The sequence below is a fragment of the Anticarsia gemmatalis genome, chromosome 13, assembly GCF_050436995.1.
Source record: "Anticarsia gemmatalis isolate Benzon Research Colony breed Stoneville strain chromosome 13, ilAntGemm2 primary, whole genome shotgun sequence".
In the NCBI taxonomy this organism is placed as follows: Eukaryota; Metazoa; Arthropoda; class Insecta; order Lepidoptera; family Erebidae; genus Anticarsia; species Anticarsia gemmatalis.
The window spans coordinates 3,582,560-3,600,932 of NC_134757.1; the positions used below are offsets into that span (position 1 = coordinate 3,582,560).

The window sequence follows — 18,373 nt, forward strand, 5'->3', positions numbered from 1 at the left end:
GAGGATGTTTTATTGTACACAATTTATTGATTTTCATCTCATTGAAAGGACTGCACAGAAGCCTAAAAGTTAATAAAAAGATTCCCATTTCGCTTACCCCCGGTTTCTGAGTAAATTTAGCCGTAGTTTATCTATTCAATAGCGTCAAAACTCATACAAAAAAACGCTATTGAAACCGGGGGTTAGTGCACTGTTTGCACTTTAGCAAGGCTATTCGTATTACCGATTACCAGATCGGGATGCAAGAGAGGAAGAGCAGAGAGAGAATAATTATATAATTATATAATAAATAAGAGCAGAATTAAGTTAGTCATAACTCTGCTCAAAAAGTTTGCAGTCTGAGCACTAAAGCAAAAAAACGCTAAGCCTAAGATCCAGAAATTAAGTTACTGGGTCTTAAAACTACGTAGGTTGATTGTCATGCAATGGGAATTCAGTTGGTTCGAGTTCAGAGCCAGCCCTTTTCCCAAATCCAGCTTTGTAGTGACTAGATGCTATCTAAATTATGTTTGCTTAGTCGCAATCTGCATCCTCGTACAAATACACTGTCCAATAAAATATTTACCACAAAATAAGTTTTAAAGCAAACTATAAAGTAGTAATTCAGGCACTAAAAAAGACTCTTGCCTTCCCGTTACAAATATAAATTTCAAAATCAATTTATTTCTTCTTCTTGGCGGCTTTTTCTGCTGCCTTAGCCGCTTTCTCTGCCGCCCTGTCGAGGGCAGCTTGCCTTGCTTCTGCCGCTGCTTGTTCTGCTTGTATTTTCTTCAACTGTTTCTTTAGCTGTAATTGGATAAAGGATCGGGATAGGACACAGTTTAAAGGAAAAGGATATCAGCTACGTCTTGGAGAATTGCTTGGGTATAATGGAGTGGATAATTGGATATGGTAAAGGAAAAATAGGATTGTTGTTGGATAAATTCTTTACCCCTTCTTCTTGCCCTTTTTCGCCTTTCCTTTCTGATGCTTGCAAAAGAAGATTATAAAGATAACATCATCATTAGTACATTATATTTTACTACATCTAGGACCACACACAAGTAAGTATACTCTTAGCTATTCCGAACAAATTTTATAAATTACCTTTTTCTTTTCCGCTCTGTTGGCAAGCACAGTTCTCCACGCATGTTGTATGACTCTCGCCGAGTGCTCGATCAGGAACTTCTGCATCTTCTCCGTCATCTCTTGGTGGTATTCCTCTTCGCGTTCAGCCATCAGTGGCTCGTATTCAATGTTTTGTTCATCCAGTTTAATCTGTTAGCATATAATACAATGGCACTAAGTACGGAACAGTAATTTCCCTTTAATGGAAACTGACAAAAACTTAAAAAGTGGTAGTTGGCAGCTAAATTGTTATACCTATAGCACAACCGAAGAGCATGCTGGGAGATTGATAAATTGATATTGCAGTATCTTTAGTGCTATCGTGAACCCAAATCTAAATAAATTAACCTCTAGCTGTTGTTATAACGTCTATCGGCTAACAAAAGATTTAACGTCGCTTAGAGGAATACCCATAATAACAATAGGTTATAAAACATTATAATATTTGCCTGCAACTCTTCACACTTTTGGACCTCGTCTTCATACTTCTGCGTGAACTCATCCAGTTCGACCTGCTTGTCAGCCATTTCTGCGTCATATTTCTGTAGCCACGATAACAATTGAGTTTCGACTTTGAACCTGTAAGCAAGAACAACATTCCTAGATCATTTCGGCTATTTTGAACAGAAAATTAGTAACGATAGAACTTATTTTTCATCTATAAAATTGAATGCTTGAGAATTTATATCAAGCTTTCGGTTTTTTGCCTACTTCTATAGGAACAAAGTTTTTTGTATTCGTATAGTAAGCCTTTCTACGTCAAAACGTATGGAAGTCAGTAACAGTATAGTTTCTTCAAGTTACCTGCGAGCTCTTTGATTTTTCTCCTCTATCATGTGCATTCTCAACAGAGTTTCATAACTTTCCTTGCATTCCACCTCTTCTTCTTTCAACATCTCGTGCTTTACTAGGTGAGCTCTAGTAGCCAGCACCATTTGACGCTCTGAGTCCAGACTAAAATGTAAATTAATACTTTCAATTTACTTTACAATTACATTTTGATATCTCTCGCGCTTCTACAGCTGAATTATGTTCTAGTGTTTATGATGTGACAGCCTATATCTCAGGAAAGAAACAGGTTAAATTAAATAGTATATTGTATAATATTGAAAGGCTACGAAAGAAAACTATAAAATAAAGAATATTATATAATTACAAAAATAAATTATCACAATCTGAAGTTTAATGAAAAATATTCTTGAATATAAGTACATAAAAAACAATGGCCTTACATTTTCTTTTTCAGCTTGATCGTGGCCTCATAGTTCAGTAGAGATAGTTCGTGTTCCAGCTTGGTTATAATTTCAGCCTTCAGTGCCATCGTGTGCTCAAACCGCTCGCTCTCTTCTTTCAGTGTTGATGTGTATTCTAGTAACGTTAAATTGACATTTAATGAGAACATATAAATTAAACAACTTAAGAATAAGTATACGATTGGAAGGTCTAAGTGGTTAACCATGGATTGTTAGGAATACCTAAGTTAATTGCAATTGAAGATACAAATAAATATTTTTCCTTATCTTTGGCGATCGTTGTGACATTTTTTTATTGGCTAGAATTTTTAAATTACAAATATTTTATACTAGAGGCCGCCCGCAACTTCGTCCGCGTGGAAACCCTTCCCGTATAAATCCCGATCCCTCGGACACTCCAGGATAAAAAAGTAGCCTATGTGTTATTCTGGGTCTTCAGCTACCTATATACCAAATTTCATCGAAATCGGTTCAGTAGTATATGCGAGAAAGAGTAACAAACATCCATACATGCATACATACTCACAAACTTTCGCAGTAATAATATTAGTTGGATATCCTTGACGATGATTTAGACTTGGATTTGTAGACACTAACCCAATATGACAATACACCAAACATACCGTTAATGAGACTAATAAGACTGTTATTAGAAGCTTCCAGTTTCCTCGTGTTGATCTTAACCAGCAATTCTTCTGCAGCCGTGGTCTCCATCTGCCTGACCATCAGGTCACGAAACTGTTCCAACTCCAGTAGAAAGTCCATGCCGGGCGACGGATTTTTTGACTTGAAATAAAAACATACATAATATTACGCCTGTTCTACCCGAAGGTGTAGGCAGAGGTAGGTATATGAAAATTCACCCACGTCTCACCATTAGCTACAATAAAAATAGTCTAAATTAAATTAGAGAACAAATAGCACCTCATCCGACCTGGATATCAAACCCAAGCCCTCATGATCACTGACATCACCACATAGGCAGTAGGTTGTAAAATGACAAACTCAAGTATCGTATTGTAAAAAAAAACTATTTTCTTTCTACTTACATCTTGTGACTGCTTCATCTGAAAATAACAAGAAATCACAATTAGTTGTTTAAACACAACTAATATTAATAATACGTTTTTATTAGTTTTTTATTCCCAACAGTATTCACAACAGCAAAATATTACGCAATCGGAACCGCTAGTTTAGGCTAGTTACCTGTGTAATCATATTTTCCACAGTTGGTTTGAGTTCAGGATAATGATTCATGATGTACAGCAGATGTCCCAGCTCAGGGTTCAAGCGGTTTTTCAGTGACAAATCTCCCTGTAAATCAATAAAATAAAGACCTATAAAGGGTACAATCGGGTACATGATACTTCTGACCTACAAAAGTCACCAAGAGACCTAATCAGTTGATATATTGACAAACGGAGATTTTTTACACGCCTGCTATTAGGGAATTAGTTAGTTATAAAGCCGTTTAGAAAGTAGATACATACTATGCGTTTGTACGCTGAGATTCTGACCGGAGCAAATATTTATATGATAACCACGAGTATCGTAAATCTCTCTCGTATAGTATCGCGTATGTATTTAGAAGCACATAATTATGTTTATAAATTATCTGGTTACCATAATACAAGCTGTTAGTTAGAAAACAGATGACCACGTGTGACCAATAATATTTATTTTAATAACTTACAGCCTTCAAATCCTCCATAGTAGCCATATTTAATACACTCGCAGAGAACAGTGGATTGTCGTACTGATCGAAGATAAAGATGAGATCGTCCATATGCATGGAAGACAACACGCTGCTCAATGTCTTGAACTCCTGCACCAGGTCAGGGAGACAGATGGACAGCTTGCATTTGTAGATGGCTTCGTCTAAGATTTTCGTGATGCGCTCGCATTGAATGTGACATTCTAGGTCGATTGGAGACGCCGCTGAAAATAACATAGGTTTTTAAAGATTACTTCCTGTTTATGACTTACGATATTGGTAAATTACACATTGGTATCACACACACAACACAACAGTGTAATTTTCTTTAAAATTATTGAAAATTCAGGTATTGTGTAGAATACGCATAGAACAACTTAATCAGAAGTAACTAGTTGCAGATGACAAAAATGTTTGCTTCGTTGGAACATCTTTCTCAATCTATCGTGAGTAACAATACTATCAAGGCAATCATCTAGTGCGACCCATATGCTTTTCGAAACAAAAGGCGATGAAAACAAGGGATGATACTGACAAATTAGTTAATATTTAAGGATATGTTTAATAGTATCACACAGTCGTTTATGTAAATCAAATAATTGTATAAATTTAACCCATCCATGTTGCACTGCTGGGCAAAGGTCTCCTCCCGGAATGAGGGAAGGGTTAAGCCTTTAGTTAATCACGCTGGCCAAGTGCAGGTTGGGAACTTTTTTAAGACATTTGTCTACTGCTACTAACTATTTCCACTACAATAATTGGTAGATGTTGACCCTCAGGGATAGATTTTCGATCTATTATAAAACTTTTGATGAAGGTACCTTTTCCACTCACCATTGTCTTTTGTAAGGTCCATCTCTTTCTCCTTGTCCATGCTGATGGCAGACTTGCTGCTGCCGGTCTTCGTGGAAGACGAGGAGTATGTGGAAGGGGACTGTAGAGTCCCGGACGATGGAGCATCCATCTTCACCAACTTTTATGTTCAGCACTTTAACACGAAAGTATAGGTACTTGTCGAAATCTTTTGTGTAGAAATAGCTCTTGTGCTCGAACAATTTCCAATGCCATCCACGAACGTAGTGGATAAAATATCAATAACAATGTAAATAATTCGCGGGTTTCCGTTACCATGACAACGGTTGCCATAGCACTGACAGAAATTGTACGCGACGCAAGAAGGTACGAGCCATGTTCGACAGTACTTCTTAATGCATTCTCGAATTTATATCGTTCGACAGTACTTCTTGTACTACTAACTAACTAGTACTGCCGGTACCTACTAGACTATGAGATTGAATGACCATTATGTATAAGTACCACCAAAATATAACAAGCAATCTTGAACCACTAGTACCTATACCAATTTTTGAAATCATTTATGGACAAAATCTGTAACCCTTGCACGTTTTCGTCTTTAATTCAGGATTCAAACCCAATAATTCTCGAATAATTTGAAATAGATACATTAGGTACCTACCTAAATATAAACCAGCAGAAAGATAAACTCGTGTTTCGACAAACAATTATAATATTATGCAGTACCTATTTTCGTCCGTTTTCCTTAATATTAAACAAAATGTAGGTACACGGCAAATTATTTTACTAACGTTTGTTATAAGTAAAGACTCCTATAATATTAGGTCAGGGAAATGTCTTTTCGTTTGTTCATTATAGTAGGTATGTATGAACTTGTACCTACTCTTTGGCTTCAAGAATCACAAATGAGTACACGGTTCATTAGGTTTATTTTAGTGAGCTCTTGAGATACCCAAATATCGAGTTTTTTCTGTGTAGAGAGTTTGTCCCCGACTTAATATTAAAAAAAATAGCTTTCGTCTGCAAAAAAGATATTTAAAGGTACTTGAATAGTGACTCCTGCCTGTACCTAAAGATTACTATATAGTTATACAAAGATTAGCGTGACTGCAAAAAAGATGTTCAGCTTAACATTACACGATTCTGATGGGTCTTCGTGTCTGACATCAGTAAAAATGATAAAAGCTTAAGCTTACTTCGTAATAAACAAATGCGCCACCGTCGCGCCTCGTTCGTTTTCACGACAACATCATTAATTTATCAATACACGCCTGTTGCCGCGGAACTACTAGTTTTCAAGTTTTGTCAATACTATTATCACTATCTTGTAGTGTAGGCGTAACGCTAGCTGAATAACAAGCGCTTGCGTTAACTTGTTGAACGGTAAGTCTTTCTTTTTTCACCTCTAAATAATCAAGTTTTAAGCATGTCCGAGTGTTATACGTATCATCTCCTGTAACTGGAAAGAGTTAAGTTTCATACACCACTCTGGCAAAGGAGAGCGGTCAACTAATAACGAATTGAAGACATTGCCTTACTTCAACAACTGCTTACTCTCAAGCATACAAAGTAGGTCTTTATTGTCCCTCATCTTAATCCTCCTTCCTTAACCTAATTGAAAAAAAGAGAGCGGAGGACGGATTTTTTATAGTATTATATTAGCTATACTGGCTAATGGCTCCACTCCTGTATTCTACAGTGGACATTCACCCTGAATTTCTTTTCAGAACTTAGGTACATAACTTACTAAGATGACGAAGAAAGGTAAAGTAAACAAACTAGCTCGTATGTCTGATGAAGAACGCGCGAGGTACTTGCAACACCGCGCAGACATCGAGGAGGAGGCTCGCAGACGGAAGCAGGAACTCATTGCCAGGTTCATTAAGGTAAAGCCAAGTTATTGTCAATAAAATTACAATACGCTCTTAAGGATCGTTTAAATTTGGCAAAAATTTAAAAATTTTAAAATTGTTCACTAGGCACAAAGTCTTTCTCAATTTGCTTTTAATCTAGAAACTTTTACGTTAACGGTACGTCTATGTTTGTAAAAGTCTTTATTTTCATATCAAATGAAGGAAAATAAGAAGGATTTTTGAGAACAGATCAGTAATTATTTAACATCTTATTTCAGAACAAACTCGACAAGGAAGAGGCATACAGTCGTTTGAATACCGCTAAAATAAATCAAGAATGGAGGTTTATACTGCGCAAGATAAAATGCAAGCAAATGGCCGTGGACATTCAGGTACACATCAATAAACCACTTAATTCTAATCGAAACGCAAAATTTCTTTTGTCTCAAGTAAAACTACAGAATGTATCAAATACCTATAATTTTACAGTCTTAAATTCAATGCTAGTTGCTAATTCGATTTTTTTATAAATTCATTGATTACTTTATAATTGAAGTAATGTTCAAATAAATATTTTAAAAATAAAAACCTGCAGCATTTATCATTAATTCAGCGAAAAAAAGAATTATAATGTCGTCGATAGTCTCAATTTCATAATACATGCATAGTAATTGTTATAGAACATGTTGACAAGCTTCAACTTCCTGGTGGAGCGCAAGAACCGTCTCATTACATCGCTGATGATGTCCACGGAAGACTCCGATGAACAGCATCGACGAGCCTTCCAAGCTCATACGGAGAATGTCAGCTATTTCTTGAGTAAGTACTACTAACACTTTAGACTGATACTAACACTATAGACTTTAGTTTGTTAAAAGGCAACTATAGTTCAAATAAATAATAGCCGCGGACATTTTCAAAAACATACAGACAACGGACTAAAAATTACGATCAGACCCGAATCAGAAATATTTTTTGTGGATGACACCATAATTTTGTTTCGCTTGGGAATTGAACCCACGGTCCTTAAGAAAGGAACCTGAGTAAGAATGCTCAAAGACCACAATTACGTATTTTTCATCATATTTGGCGAATTAAGTTGTTCTCTTATTTATTGCCGACTACATTGCGTGCAAACAAAAAAGCTATTTACATTCAAGCTTTAGCTTTAGCTGCGTTAATAATTTCCAGTCACTATTACCGCAGATTGTTAATTTACCAATGCAATTAATATTTATTCTAGTTTTTGATCTCTTTTTTTAGATATAGGATCGCAACGTCTTGACAAGCTACAAGAAGAATACGATCATCAGAAGAACACTCTTCTAGAAAATTGGGACAAAGAAGAGATGGAACTAGTCGATGGTCAGGACCGAGCAGAGTTTAAACTGAAACTCATCACTTACATCCAAGATAGAGACTTTCAAAATGATAAGAAGGAAAAAGAAATTGCAAGAGCGACGGCCATGAATGATGCTAGACTTGAGGTAATCTTACGTTACATACATACATAAAATCACGCCTTCCTGTCATACATTATTCCTCTTCTTCATTTACCTTTGCTATTTTACTTTTAATCCATATTAATATTATAAATGCGAAAGTAAGAGTTACTGTCTTAGAGTCTGTCTGTCTGTCTGCTACTCAATCACGCCTAAACTACTGAACCAATTTGCCTGAAATGTTGTATGAAGCTATTTTGATACCCGAGAAAGGACATAGGCTATATCACGCTACGACCAAAAGGAGCAGAGTAGGTACCAGTAATTAATGTTACAAAAACGGGGAAAAATTTCACCCATTCTCTCTTATTGGACGCAAGCGAAATTGCGCGGGTTAGCTAGTACCACATAAATCTAGTCGAAAATATATTAAGGTGAATGAAGTAGTTTAGGAACCGTATTCCGAAAAATTGTCGCTCAACCAAGTATTTCTTATTATCTTGACTCTATAGGGAAAAGAAAACAAGATATACCAAAAAATTTATTTTTCATTTAATAGTAAAATTAAATATTTCTTAGAGTAAACGGGTAATAGATTAAAATAATGATTAATTATTAAAACTTCAAGTCGTCTTTCCAGTCGTCGCAGTTAGCTCTGCCCTTTTCAGACAAGCACATCAGCAAGTTTTTAGAGAATTCACATTTATCTTCTGTGTTTTCTGGAAAACAATATTACAAATAATTATGAAGTCAATAAATATTAGTTCCCAATTCCTTAAAGGTTATTCTTAAATCTCATGCAGGTTATTTACGATAAGAAATTCTAAACACTACCACTAGAATTTATTTGACGCTGCTCCTACGTCTTTACGCGCTTGATAATATTAATTTCATTGTGGTCATTTTAATATATGAAGGAACTTATTTGAAGATTATTTTATGTGAACTATTGATGCAAATCTAATAACACACATTAACTCGTCTACATTTGCAGCAAGAGTATTTCTAACAATCTCAGTAACAATTATAAATACTATTATAAAACTCACCATTATCAAGAATCTGGAAGCATTCTTCGATAGACTCCTGCAGGAAATCCCTCAGATCTTCGTTCTTCACGTCCTTCGTGATGGCATGAGTCACCAGATATCTGTCCGGCATGCCATCTTCCCCAGTCTGTTTTAACATTATTATTTACTTTTTATATTAATGTCCCAAGGAGGGCTGACGTCAGGCAGGTGCCTGGTAATAAAAACGACCAAATTATTTAGCAGCACATTTTTAAAAAGAAACGCACTCTCCACATATCTATATTCTATATTGATATTATAAAGCTGAAGAGTTTGTTTGTTTGAACGCGCTAATCTCAGGAACTATTGGTGCGATTTGAAAAAATATTTTACTGTTGCATAGCCTATTTATTGAAGAAGGCTATAGGCAGTATATTATATCATCACGCTATGACCATTAGGAGCAGAGTACCAGTGAAAAATGTTACAAAAACCGCGAAAATTATGACCTATTCTCTTTTATGTGATGTGACGCAAGCGAAATTGCGCGTATCAGCTAGTCGTAGGATAAAGAGAAGACAACGATTTATTCATGAACCATTTTCTATGTCTCATAGAACATACCCATAATGAAACTAACTATCCCAATGTTTTGTTTTATAAGATTATTAACGTCATCGTTACAATTGGACTTAATTCGTGTAATTAAAAATGTTTGTTTAACTAGTAATTAAGTGGATGTTGGTTTTAAATATCGTGAGATAGTTTCGTAGACAAACATTTGCGTGTTAAGTGTTAACCCAGAGAAAAGGCACAATGCATAAAATATCGAACAATGAGTACTACAGTTTTTGATCAGACCGTTATAACAGACTGCCTCCCTAACGCGGTCGGTTATGTATCCAGTTGCTGTTTTTGAGGGCGCAGGTTCGATTCCAGTGTCGTGTTAGTATACCGTCCGTTATTTCGAACAGGAATCGATTACTATTCCCGGCAGAAATTGGCCGTGTGTTTCTTGCTAGCTCTTCTCATAAGGCTCTACCCCCTTTCCGAGCTAGTGATAGATTCAGTCATTGTAACGACTATCATAAGTGTCAATATTTGACCTAAATGAATAAATGATTTATATTTTTTGGCCGTTATTTCTGACATAAACTAACCCTACTTACCATCTCCAAGTTTTCCATAAAACAATGTAAAGCACAAGCTTTGTTATCCGTTTCTTTGCTAGAATTGTTCTCACTGGAGTTCTTCTCATCACTCTTGAAGTTGTCTTCGTAGCCGGTGATCTTGTGAGTGTTCGGGTTGTACTGACTTCGTTGTCCTGAGTTCTCTGGACGTCGCTCCCGCTTGTACCTTCTGGGTGACTGCGGGGAGTAATAGTTGTTATACTGAGACATACCCTGTTATTAATATATGTATATTGAAAAATAAGACTCATTCTTTTCTATGATGGACAGCAAAAAATTTAAATGTCTCTCAATTTTAGTTATAGCCTTTAAATAAGATTTAAATTCGTGTTATGTTATCATTTTAAAGTTTATTCTTAACCAACTTCCTTTTACACTACCGCTACAGAAATATTTGAATTTCGAATTAGGTAATGTTTCTGTACACAAACACACAAACTTTTAAATAATACTCACGTTTCCATACTCGCCACTTTGAGGAAAATCTTCTCGACCATTAAAATAGTCGTCTCTTCCGTACCTATCGTCTCTTTCACCTCCCATGTTCCTATCATTTCCACCCCCCATTCTGTTCCTGTTACCCATCCTGTCACTACTGCTACCCATTCTATCATTACCCATACGATCACTATTACCCATGCGATCATCAGCCCTCCCCATCATGTCGTCTCTATCACTTTTGCTTCTTTCACTCATTCTATCATCTCTGCGGGTATTCCTATTTTCTTTATTCCCCATCCGACCTCGGTCCCAGTTGCTTTTAAGAATTTGTCCATGAGGCTCCTTCCAGTCTTGTTCCGAGTTTGACTTGCTAGAATTCTTGCCATCTTGCATTTTTAAACATTTCTTGTAAATATTCTTCAGTTCTGCTTCTTTGGGGCCCCCATCTGATTTACAGTTCAATGCCTGTGTTTATCAAAGTTTAAATCAGTTAAAGCTGCGATTTAAATATAAATTATTAAAACTGTATGACGGTATAAAATATGTCACAAAATAAAATGCTCAAAATAAAACATTAGTGCGTGAAAATAAAGAATCTTCCGGGACGTAAACAGCATTGATTTTAAAGCTAAACCATACCGAATCTTGAAGAATGTACGCTGCCCGAAGTGCTCAAGAAAGCCGGCGTAGCTCACCGTCGTCTCGTCTAAAATTTGATCAGGAATCTGGTAAACTTCTACTCACATAGCACTCCAAGACAAAAAAGCAGAGCATGAACATGTAGTACGTGGTGAGGCTCATTGTGACCGCTGGTGGAACGACAATACCGCGTGGTAGCATGTCACTGCGCATATATATCATAACGGCTTCCACGCATCAATGCCCGGCGCACAATGCAAGGGTCACCGAATATCCCTAATTACTGTGTCACATACGCAACGGACAGGTGACAAATATAGAGTAAATTTATCAATTAGTGTCGTAATATTTTTGGCAGTTAAATATTAGGTAATGTAGTATTCCCATTCATACGTGTTCTATTACTGAAACTGTTAAAGCTGCGGGAGTTTTACTATAAGTACTTTGCCCTAAAACCCTTACCGAGATTCTTAACCAATTGTAGAAAGAGAAAGAGGTATCTGATCTGAGCTTCTTTTACTTCCCATAGAAATTTATTTTCATTTCAAGCAGACCTGCATCTCGATTCACTGTCAACAACTAACTCTCGAATACATTACAACATCCATCCATGAAACCATCCATCCATACATGAAACTTGACAAAACATTGGTCCTCATTTAGCAAGATCTACTAACTACCACATAAAAATATACCGAGTACCTAACCCCATTCCTGTTTAGTTCAGTATCATACCAGATAATAGCCATCATCCATTTGTCACGGCACTCAGAGTTGTCACATCACGACAGCCATCCATCACTCGGTCGGAAGCGCGTGGTGAAGGACATAATTACAGGAAGACCTGTGGCCAATCGTAAATTGCAACCTGATATACTCGTTATGAAGAATAATTTGTTGTGTTTAACGATTATTCGTGGATGTTTACTGTCTCGTTAAGATTATCTATCGTTTTTGATAAAGGCGTATTTCGTAAGTACACTGGGACGTATCGACAACCGAGCTGTCGAGAAATTTCGTTTGAAAACCTAATTATGACTCCTAGCAGGGGCTGAAAGTACTAGTTGCCTACTTCGTTACCCATTAGTATTGACTGTAGAGAAGCACGCTAAACTAACTTCCTTTCTGGTGCGTAGGTATAATTAGAATTTGCATCAATTCAAAATTGTATGATGTGTTTAAGATCTATTTAGGTACCATTCCCTTAATTTTGGTGACTCTGGGTGTACAATTTTCAGACCAGGTAAGTAGTATTCAAGTAGGTATCTGAAGTGCTTACCTTCCACTCATTCTATCATCACTGGTAAGCTAGATAAAGTAGGTAAGTACCGATTATACCTATTGTAGGAGGTACAGTACCTATAGTCGTCTAAAAATTTTAAGCCCTAAGTATAATTTTCAATAAACTTAAAATATTCTTAAATAGACTTAAAACAAACTAATTCATTTTTCAACATTATCCAAATACTCTTTAATATGATCATAGCACGAAGAAGAAATGCGCAGTTTCTGTCGCCCGAAGCAGCTGGAGGTGGAAATGTACTGGAGCAAGTTACGTGAGGTTTACAACACATACTTGGAGGAGCACAACCCTATCATGAACCACTATCAAAGCTTACGAGAGAAAGACAACTTCTACCAGAAAGAAATAGCAAGGAACGACCTGCAGATTCAAATAGCTACGGTAATACATGATAACCTACCCTTAAATATATCTACATAATTTATTAAAAGTTCTAGGATTTTTACATCGTCATAATATTATATTTATATAATTATGTGACTGACATATGCCCGGTTTCTGAGGTACCTACATTTCGCGGTAGTTTATCTAACCAATAGCGTTTTTTTATGTGAGTTTATATCCGGGGGATAAACAATCTTGGCATTAAAACTCTTAAAATATATTGGAAAAAGCTACACGTAATCAAACAATATGTAATTGGAATATATTATAAATTGTCGATAAATAATTTGAGGGATTTTAACTACCTACTAATATTACTTGAACATATATTTTAAGTGCAAGTACGACTAAGTATTATGTAAGTTTTGCGCGTCGACTGAACTATTCAATCATTTCGGTCAAAATATCTCGAGACAGGATATTGGGGTAGATTAATTATATTTAGAGGCGCCCGTAGCCAGTTACGCTCACCGGTCGGTAAACGATCTGTGGGTTAAGCAAACCTTGGCGCGGTCATTCCATAGATGGGTGACCGCATAGTGATATTTGAACAGGGCGTCTCCGTGCTTCGGAGGGCACGTAAAAAGTCGGTCCCGGTTGATGTCAATTAAGATAACAGTCGTTAAGCCACGTCAAAGGCCTTCGGGCGGCTAGAACAACTTTGACACTAGGTTGACCACTAACCATACGACACGAAGACGAAGATTATATTTAGGTAATAATATCTATATATTATTATACACAATTATTTATATAATTAAGTATATATTTGACCTTCCTAAAGGAAACTAAAGTTTGAAGGTCCTGTTAATTGATTCCAACACAAATAAGGAAGTAAATTCAATGCATTGTGATCTAATTATGTATTAACCGTGGCGAAACAAAATTCACATGGTATGGGTGGTGACCATTGTGCTATACCTAAGTAGGTACCGACCTATTTTGTTTACCGATCATCCAAATTCGTTTTATGTGCCATTTGCTTGTTTTAACTCTAGTAGGTACCTACTGATAACTTAGAAAAATGTTGCTTAAAACAAAAAAAATATGATAATTTACCTACCACAACGTATAATTAAGTAACAGTATGTTGCCCACTTACAATATGGACGGCCTCTGTGGCACAGTAGTTAACCACTACCAATGTATCGGGTGGTCGTGAGTTCGATTCCCACACTGGGTTTGGTTGTACGTTGTGTCCATTGTTTGTAGGTTTGTTAAAGTCCCTGCGACACAAGAGATATTCTTAGTGCGGGAGGTGTCCCTTTAAAATAAAAAATAGTAGGTACGATGTATGAGTTATTTCTTACAGAGAAAAGTAATTTCTAGGTGTGTATTTCAATCGTTTATGCCGATAGGAAAACCTTCAAAACTTGCAACATGAATGGCAGAAAACGACCAGTATCACTGCAGACAAGTTGAAACGAATGGCGCAGCGGAAGGAGGAACTGTCTAGAAAATACCTTCAGTTGAAGAAAGACGCCAAAGCTGAGCGAATAAAGAGCAGCCAACAACTTGCCGTCATGGTTAATGCTAGCCAAGATGCTATACAGGTACCAAAATAACTTTTGTAGGTTTTAGTTTTTAATTAAGTTATTCAGACATTCATAGCCACATCGCAGATGTTTGGAATCAAAATTCCGCATCAGCATCCGTGGATTTCTAAAAGTCGGCATCCGCAACCATCCAAGTCTGAAGTCTGAAGATATCAAACCACTTAACGCAGTAAAAATCTGAAGTAGGTAGGTAAAGCACGGCGGCAACTGTCGTGTTAACTTACAGTAACAAATACTTTTTCAGCGTCTTCAAGCAGTAAAAGACAAATTAAATAAAGTTTTGCAAATGGCGGAAATATGCAGCAAGTACGAACATGAAGGTGACCAGCTACTCAAAAATATCAGTATTGAAATGGATCCTTTAGATTTTGATAACCTGGATAAAGATATGATCGTAAGTATACTTATTTTAAAATTGACACGTAGGTACATAAGCACCAAGTAGGTCCCTACCTATATTTTATAACATCATCATCTAGGTGAGTAGACATATAAAGAGACCCTCGTTACCCTGCTGCACCGTTAGTTTATATACCTACGCCATATGTCTTCCAGAAATTAACAAACACTAAGCGCTTTATCCGACCCAGGATTCGAATCTTGAGGTGTTAGGTATTACTTGTTTAGACCACAGAAAGTAAATAGAATATCCTAGCTTTAATTTAAACTCTATTGCATGCTCTGGGTCCGTTTTTTACTTTCTAATTAAAAAAAACATTAACGCACTCTGTTACCTTCTAGAACGAATGCAAAGAGTATAGCAAGATGGACAAATTTCTCCTAAAAGTGAACAGAGCTAAGGTTCAGACGATGTGCCTAAAGACCGAGAAGGCAAAGTTGGTGAGAGAGAACGTGCAACTGAAACATTACATCAAGCGGTATTTGACCGACCTGGCGCTGCGAGGGAAGGACCGCCCTCTAAGCATGAGAATACGCTCTGAAGTGCAGAAGATTGACTCTAAGATTCTGTATGTAGCGTATTTGTTACCTTATTTATTATTTTACTATTAACTAAAACTTTACCCCTTCCTGGTTCGGAAAGAGTCCTGCCTAGCAGTGGAACAATCGTGGATTTAAAAAAAGAAAAAATATATGAACTGCAACATTATCCATACTAACTGTTTTTTTATGTATATAAACCCTCTATTGCTTAGGATATTGCAACAACAGACTTATCATAATATTTAGGCATTAACCAGACTGGACACAATATATTTATGGACAACACTAATTATAATAATTGTTATCAGCTGCGGCACATACACTGAACCACTGCACCAACGTCAATACGACAAATTACATATCTTGTTTGTATCCAGGAACCGTCCAGTGACGTGCATAGAAGGAGCACTTTCCAATGCTGTACAGCATGAGAAACGCATCAAAGGTTTCGAGCAACGCCAAAAGAGCCTGGAAATTAAGGCCTACCCTCGCATGCAGTGTTGGATGCAATCAGCATAAACAGCATGAAATGTTAATTTGAAGGCACCCAATACTTTTTAACAGCATTTATGGGTATTAATATGTATGTATTAAAAATGTACTATATTTAAGGCAACTTTAATGTGTCATGTTTAGGAAAATGAAATAAAACAAAATAATAACTGTAAACATTTTATTATTCTTATCATCATACCCTGCTCGGACTGGATTAACTTACAACAGTAATGTATGTTTTAATAGTAAACATATTTGGTTGCAATTAGCATGGCTAAATTAAGGAATAAAGGAAACTTATACAAGGTTACCAAAGTTACATAGCGAGGTTTCCCTACAGATTGTAGTATGAAAATAATTATGCTGATACATTGGACTACCGTAAAACGGGGTGAATAGAAACAATTTTCAACTTTGTCCTAAAAGTAGCGAATAGCTTGTTATTTTTATTGTCAGGTTGTTTTATATCATGTCCGGCGCCATGAAGAAAGAGTTAAAACCATATTTGTCCAAAAATATGCATAGTTTTACGATATTTCATTAAAAAAATGGTCAATTTCTATTCACCCAGCGATAGGGGTGAATCGAAACGACCAAAGGGGTGAATGGAAAAATTGTGTTTTAAAATGTTTTTTCAGTTAACAATATTGTATCTTTATAGATAAATATACATCTAAAGAGATAAACACTCCAAACAACTCATTAGAAAAGAAATTCCACTTTAAATCCAAAGTTTTGAAAAAAATGTATGGACCATTAAGGCATTCAAGGACGGTTGACTTTGAAGCAATTTTTTGGGTATAAATATCAATTTAAACATTTAAACAATTATGACACCGCAGAGAAGTAATATCGACGTGTAATCATTTCAAATTTGAACAAAATTCTTAAACGAGGAGTACTCAAACATTGGGCTTGAAAACTTTCCTGATTTTTTTTCTATTCACCCCGCGAATTCTATTCACCCCGTTTTACGGTATTTAGTAAGATTTTCTTATAATGACAGCCTTTGCTAACCAAGAAAAAACAAAAAACATTTCACAACTTTCAAGAGCATTTTTAAAGAAATAGGCCAAATTTAGGACATAGTGGAATGCTTAAATTATTGTTCACAATATGTTGGCACTTGGGTGTATTTAATACGTTAATACAAGCTATATCACTTTACTAGTCCTCCATGGCATCTCCCAAGTTCCATGGGTCATCGAGGGCAACAAGAAACTTCGCTAGCGTTTCATGTCCTACCGTATCAATATTCTTCGTCATTTCTTCACTGAATGGAACATAATCCTCGCATAATACACTGTTACCCTGCGACTGACCATGAATCTCAAACCATCCTCCTAATGTTGATTCGCTCAAAGGTTTCTTTAACTTTATAAGTACCTCCTTGCCGTCAAGAGTTTTAATGTAAAATCCCTCATTGGCTTCTTTGGTTACTTTGCCCCATAATGTCACTTTCGCGCCATTACTTTTTTGAGACAGGTTACTACCGGTAACGTACGGGACATATTCGTTGTTGTCTGGGAACTGGCTGTCTTCAAAATCGTCGCGATCTCCCATTTTGGTATATTGTTATTTAATTAATATAAGTATATTTAGCACGTCGTAACAGTTATATGTTAAGATACAAACTAAACGGCTTTGGCTCGAAATATACAAAATCAGAAACTTTCAATGAGCCGGTAATTCTGACACTGACTGACATTATTTGACAGATTTGACAGTAGCAGTTAATTGCTTTTAAGTTCGGTTCTGAAATTAAACATACCTAGGATGAAATGTTTAAGAAATAATATTATTTATTATCTATATATATAATTATTATTTTTCGTTACATATCGTTTTAAATATTTGATTCTTGTTTGGCACAATTTATTTAATAATTCATTCTTAAGATACATAAAATGCTCTACGAAAAAAAAAACATGGAGTTACTGACCTACTAGAAGGATGGTAAGGATATGGATATATTATTATGGTTTGGATGCTAAGGATGGTATTTCTATAGCTACCTATTTCATACAGCGCATAGGAAACGGATTTAACGAGAAAGTAACAAGTAGAACAGTAATGCTTAATACACATCCTAGTTTTGTATTTATATGTAACTAGCTGACCCGCGCAACTTCGCTTGCGTCACATAAGAGAGAATGGGTCAGAACTTTCCACGTTTTTGTAACACTTTATACTGTTACTCTGCTCCTATTGGTCGTGATGATATAAAA

At 36.1% G+C, this 18,373-nt stretch overlaps 4 protein-coding genes across 4 annotated transcripts; 1 reads left to right on the top strand and 3 right to left on the bottom strand.

The window, feature by feature from the left end:
• Positions 1 to 61: 61 nt before the first annotated feature.
• Positions 62 to 6,106, bottom strand: LOC142977785 (dynein regulatory complex protein 10-like). Its single transcript, XM_076121874.1, has 11 exons — positions 6,087 to 6,106; positions 4,909 to 5,062; positions 4,054 to 4,298; positions 3,567 to 3,674; positions 3,410 to 3,427; positions 2,984 to 3,146; positions 2,340 to 2,475; positions 1,912 to 2,061; positions 1,557 to 1,686; positions 1,087 to 1,257; positions 62 to 786 (listed from the first exon to the last, which is right to left on the bottom strand). Exons 2-11 carry the CDS (start codon positions 5,036 to 5,038, stop codon positions 661 to 663), a joined length of 1,377 nt encoding a protein of 458 aa, XP_075977989.1. The 5' UTR covers positions 5,039 to 5,062; positions 6,087 to 6,106; the 3' UTR covers positions 62 to 660.
• A 535-nt stretch (positions 6,107 to 6,641) lies between these two features.
• Positions 6,642 to 16,187, top strand: LOC142977728 (dynein regulatory complex subunit 2-like). The gene is made up of 9 exons (XM_076121805.1): positions 6,642 to 6,776; positions 7,022 to 7,135; positions 7,424 to 7,562; positions 8,007 to 8,230; positions 12,952 to 13,149; positions 14,511 to 14,705; positions 14,953 to 15,102; positions 15,450 to 15,676; positions 16,028 to 16,187. Exons 1-9 carry the CDS (start codon positions 6,642 to 6,644, stop codon positions 16,167 to 16,169), a joined length of 1,524 nt encoding a protein of 507 aa, XP_075977920.1. The 3' UTR covers positions 16,170 to 16,187.
• LOC142977786 (uncharacterized) lies at positions 8,716 to 11,693 on the bottom strand. Its single transcript, XM_076121875.1, has 5 exons — positions 11,571 to 11,693; positions 10,842 to 11,291; positions 10,365 to 10,562; positions 9,235 to 9,361; positions 8,716 to 8,904 (listed from the first exon to the last, which is right to left on the bottom strand). Exons 1-5 carry the CDS (start codon positions 11,685 to 11,687, stop codon positions 8,801 to 8,803), a joined length of 996 nt encoding a protein of 331 aa, XP_075977990.1. The 5' UTR covers positions 11,688 to 11,693; the 3' UTR covers positions 8,716 to 8,800.
• Positions 16,188 to 16,309: 122 nt separating the features above from the next.
• Positions 16,310 to 17,857, bottom strand: LOC142977937 (uncharacterized). Its single transcript, XM_076122071.1, has one exon. The coding sequence runs from the start codon at positions 17,706 to 17,708 to the stop codon at positions 17,313 to 17,315; it is 396 nt and encodes a 131-aa protein (XP_075978186.1). The 5' UTR covers positions 17,709 to 17,857; the 3' UTR covers positions 16,310 to 17,312.
• Positions 17,858 to 18,373: the final 516 nt, after the last annotated feature.

Coding starts and splice junctions, on each gene's coding strand:
- LOC142977785 (XM_076121874.1), bottom strand. CDS start 5,038: ATGGATGCTCCATCGTCCGGGACTCTACAGTCCCCTTCCACATACTCC. Junction 3,675..4,053: donor CTATGGAGGATTTGAAGGCT/GTAAGTTATTAA, acceptor ATTGATTTACAG/GGAGATTTGTCACTGAAAAA. Junction 2,476..2,983: donor TCTTATTAGTCTCATTAACG/GTATGTTTGGTG, acceptor TAACGTTACTAG/AATACACATCAACACTGAAA.
- LOC142977728 (XM_076121805.1), top strand. CDS start 6,642: ATGACGAAGAAAGGTAAAGTAAACAAACTAGCTCGTATGTCTGATGAA. Junction 14,706..14,952: donor CTAGCCAAGATGCTATACAG/GTACCAAAATAA, acceptor ATACTTTTTCAG/CGTCTTCAAGCAGTAAAAGA. Junction 15,103..15,449: donor ACCTGGATAAAGATATGATC/GTAAGTATACTT, acceptor GTTACCTTCTAG/AACGAATGCAAAGAGTATAG.
- LOC142977786 (XM_076121875.1), bottom strand. CDS start 11,687: ATGATATATATGCGCAGTGACATGCTACCACGCGGTATTGTCGTTCCA. Junction 11,292..11,570: donor TTTTTGTCTTGGAGTGCTAT/GTGAGTAGAAGT, acceptor TGATAAACACAG/GCATTGAACTGTAAATCAGA. Junction 10,563..10,841: donor AAAGTGGCGAGTATGGAAAC/GTGAGTATTATT, acceptor TACTCCCCGCAG/TCACCCAGAAGGTACAAGCG.
- LOC142977937 (XM_076122071.1), bottom strand. CDS start 17,708: ATGGGAGATCGCGACGATTTTGAAGACAGCCAGTTCCCAGACAACAAC.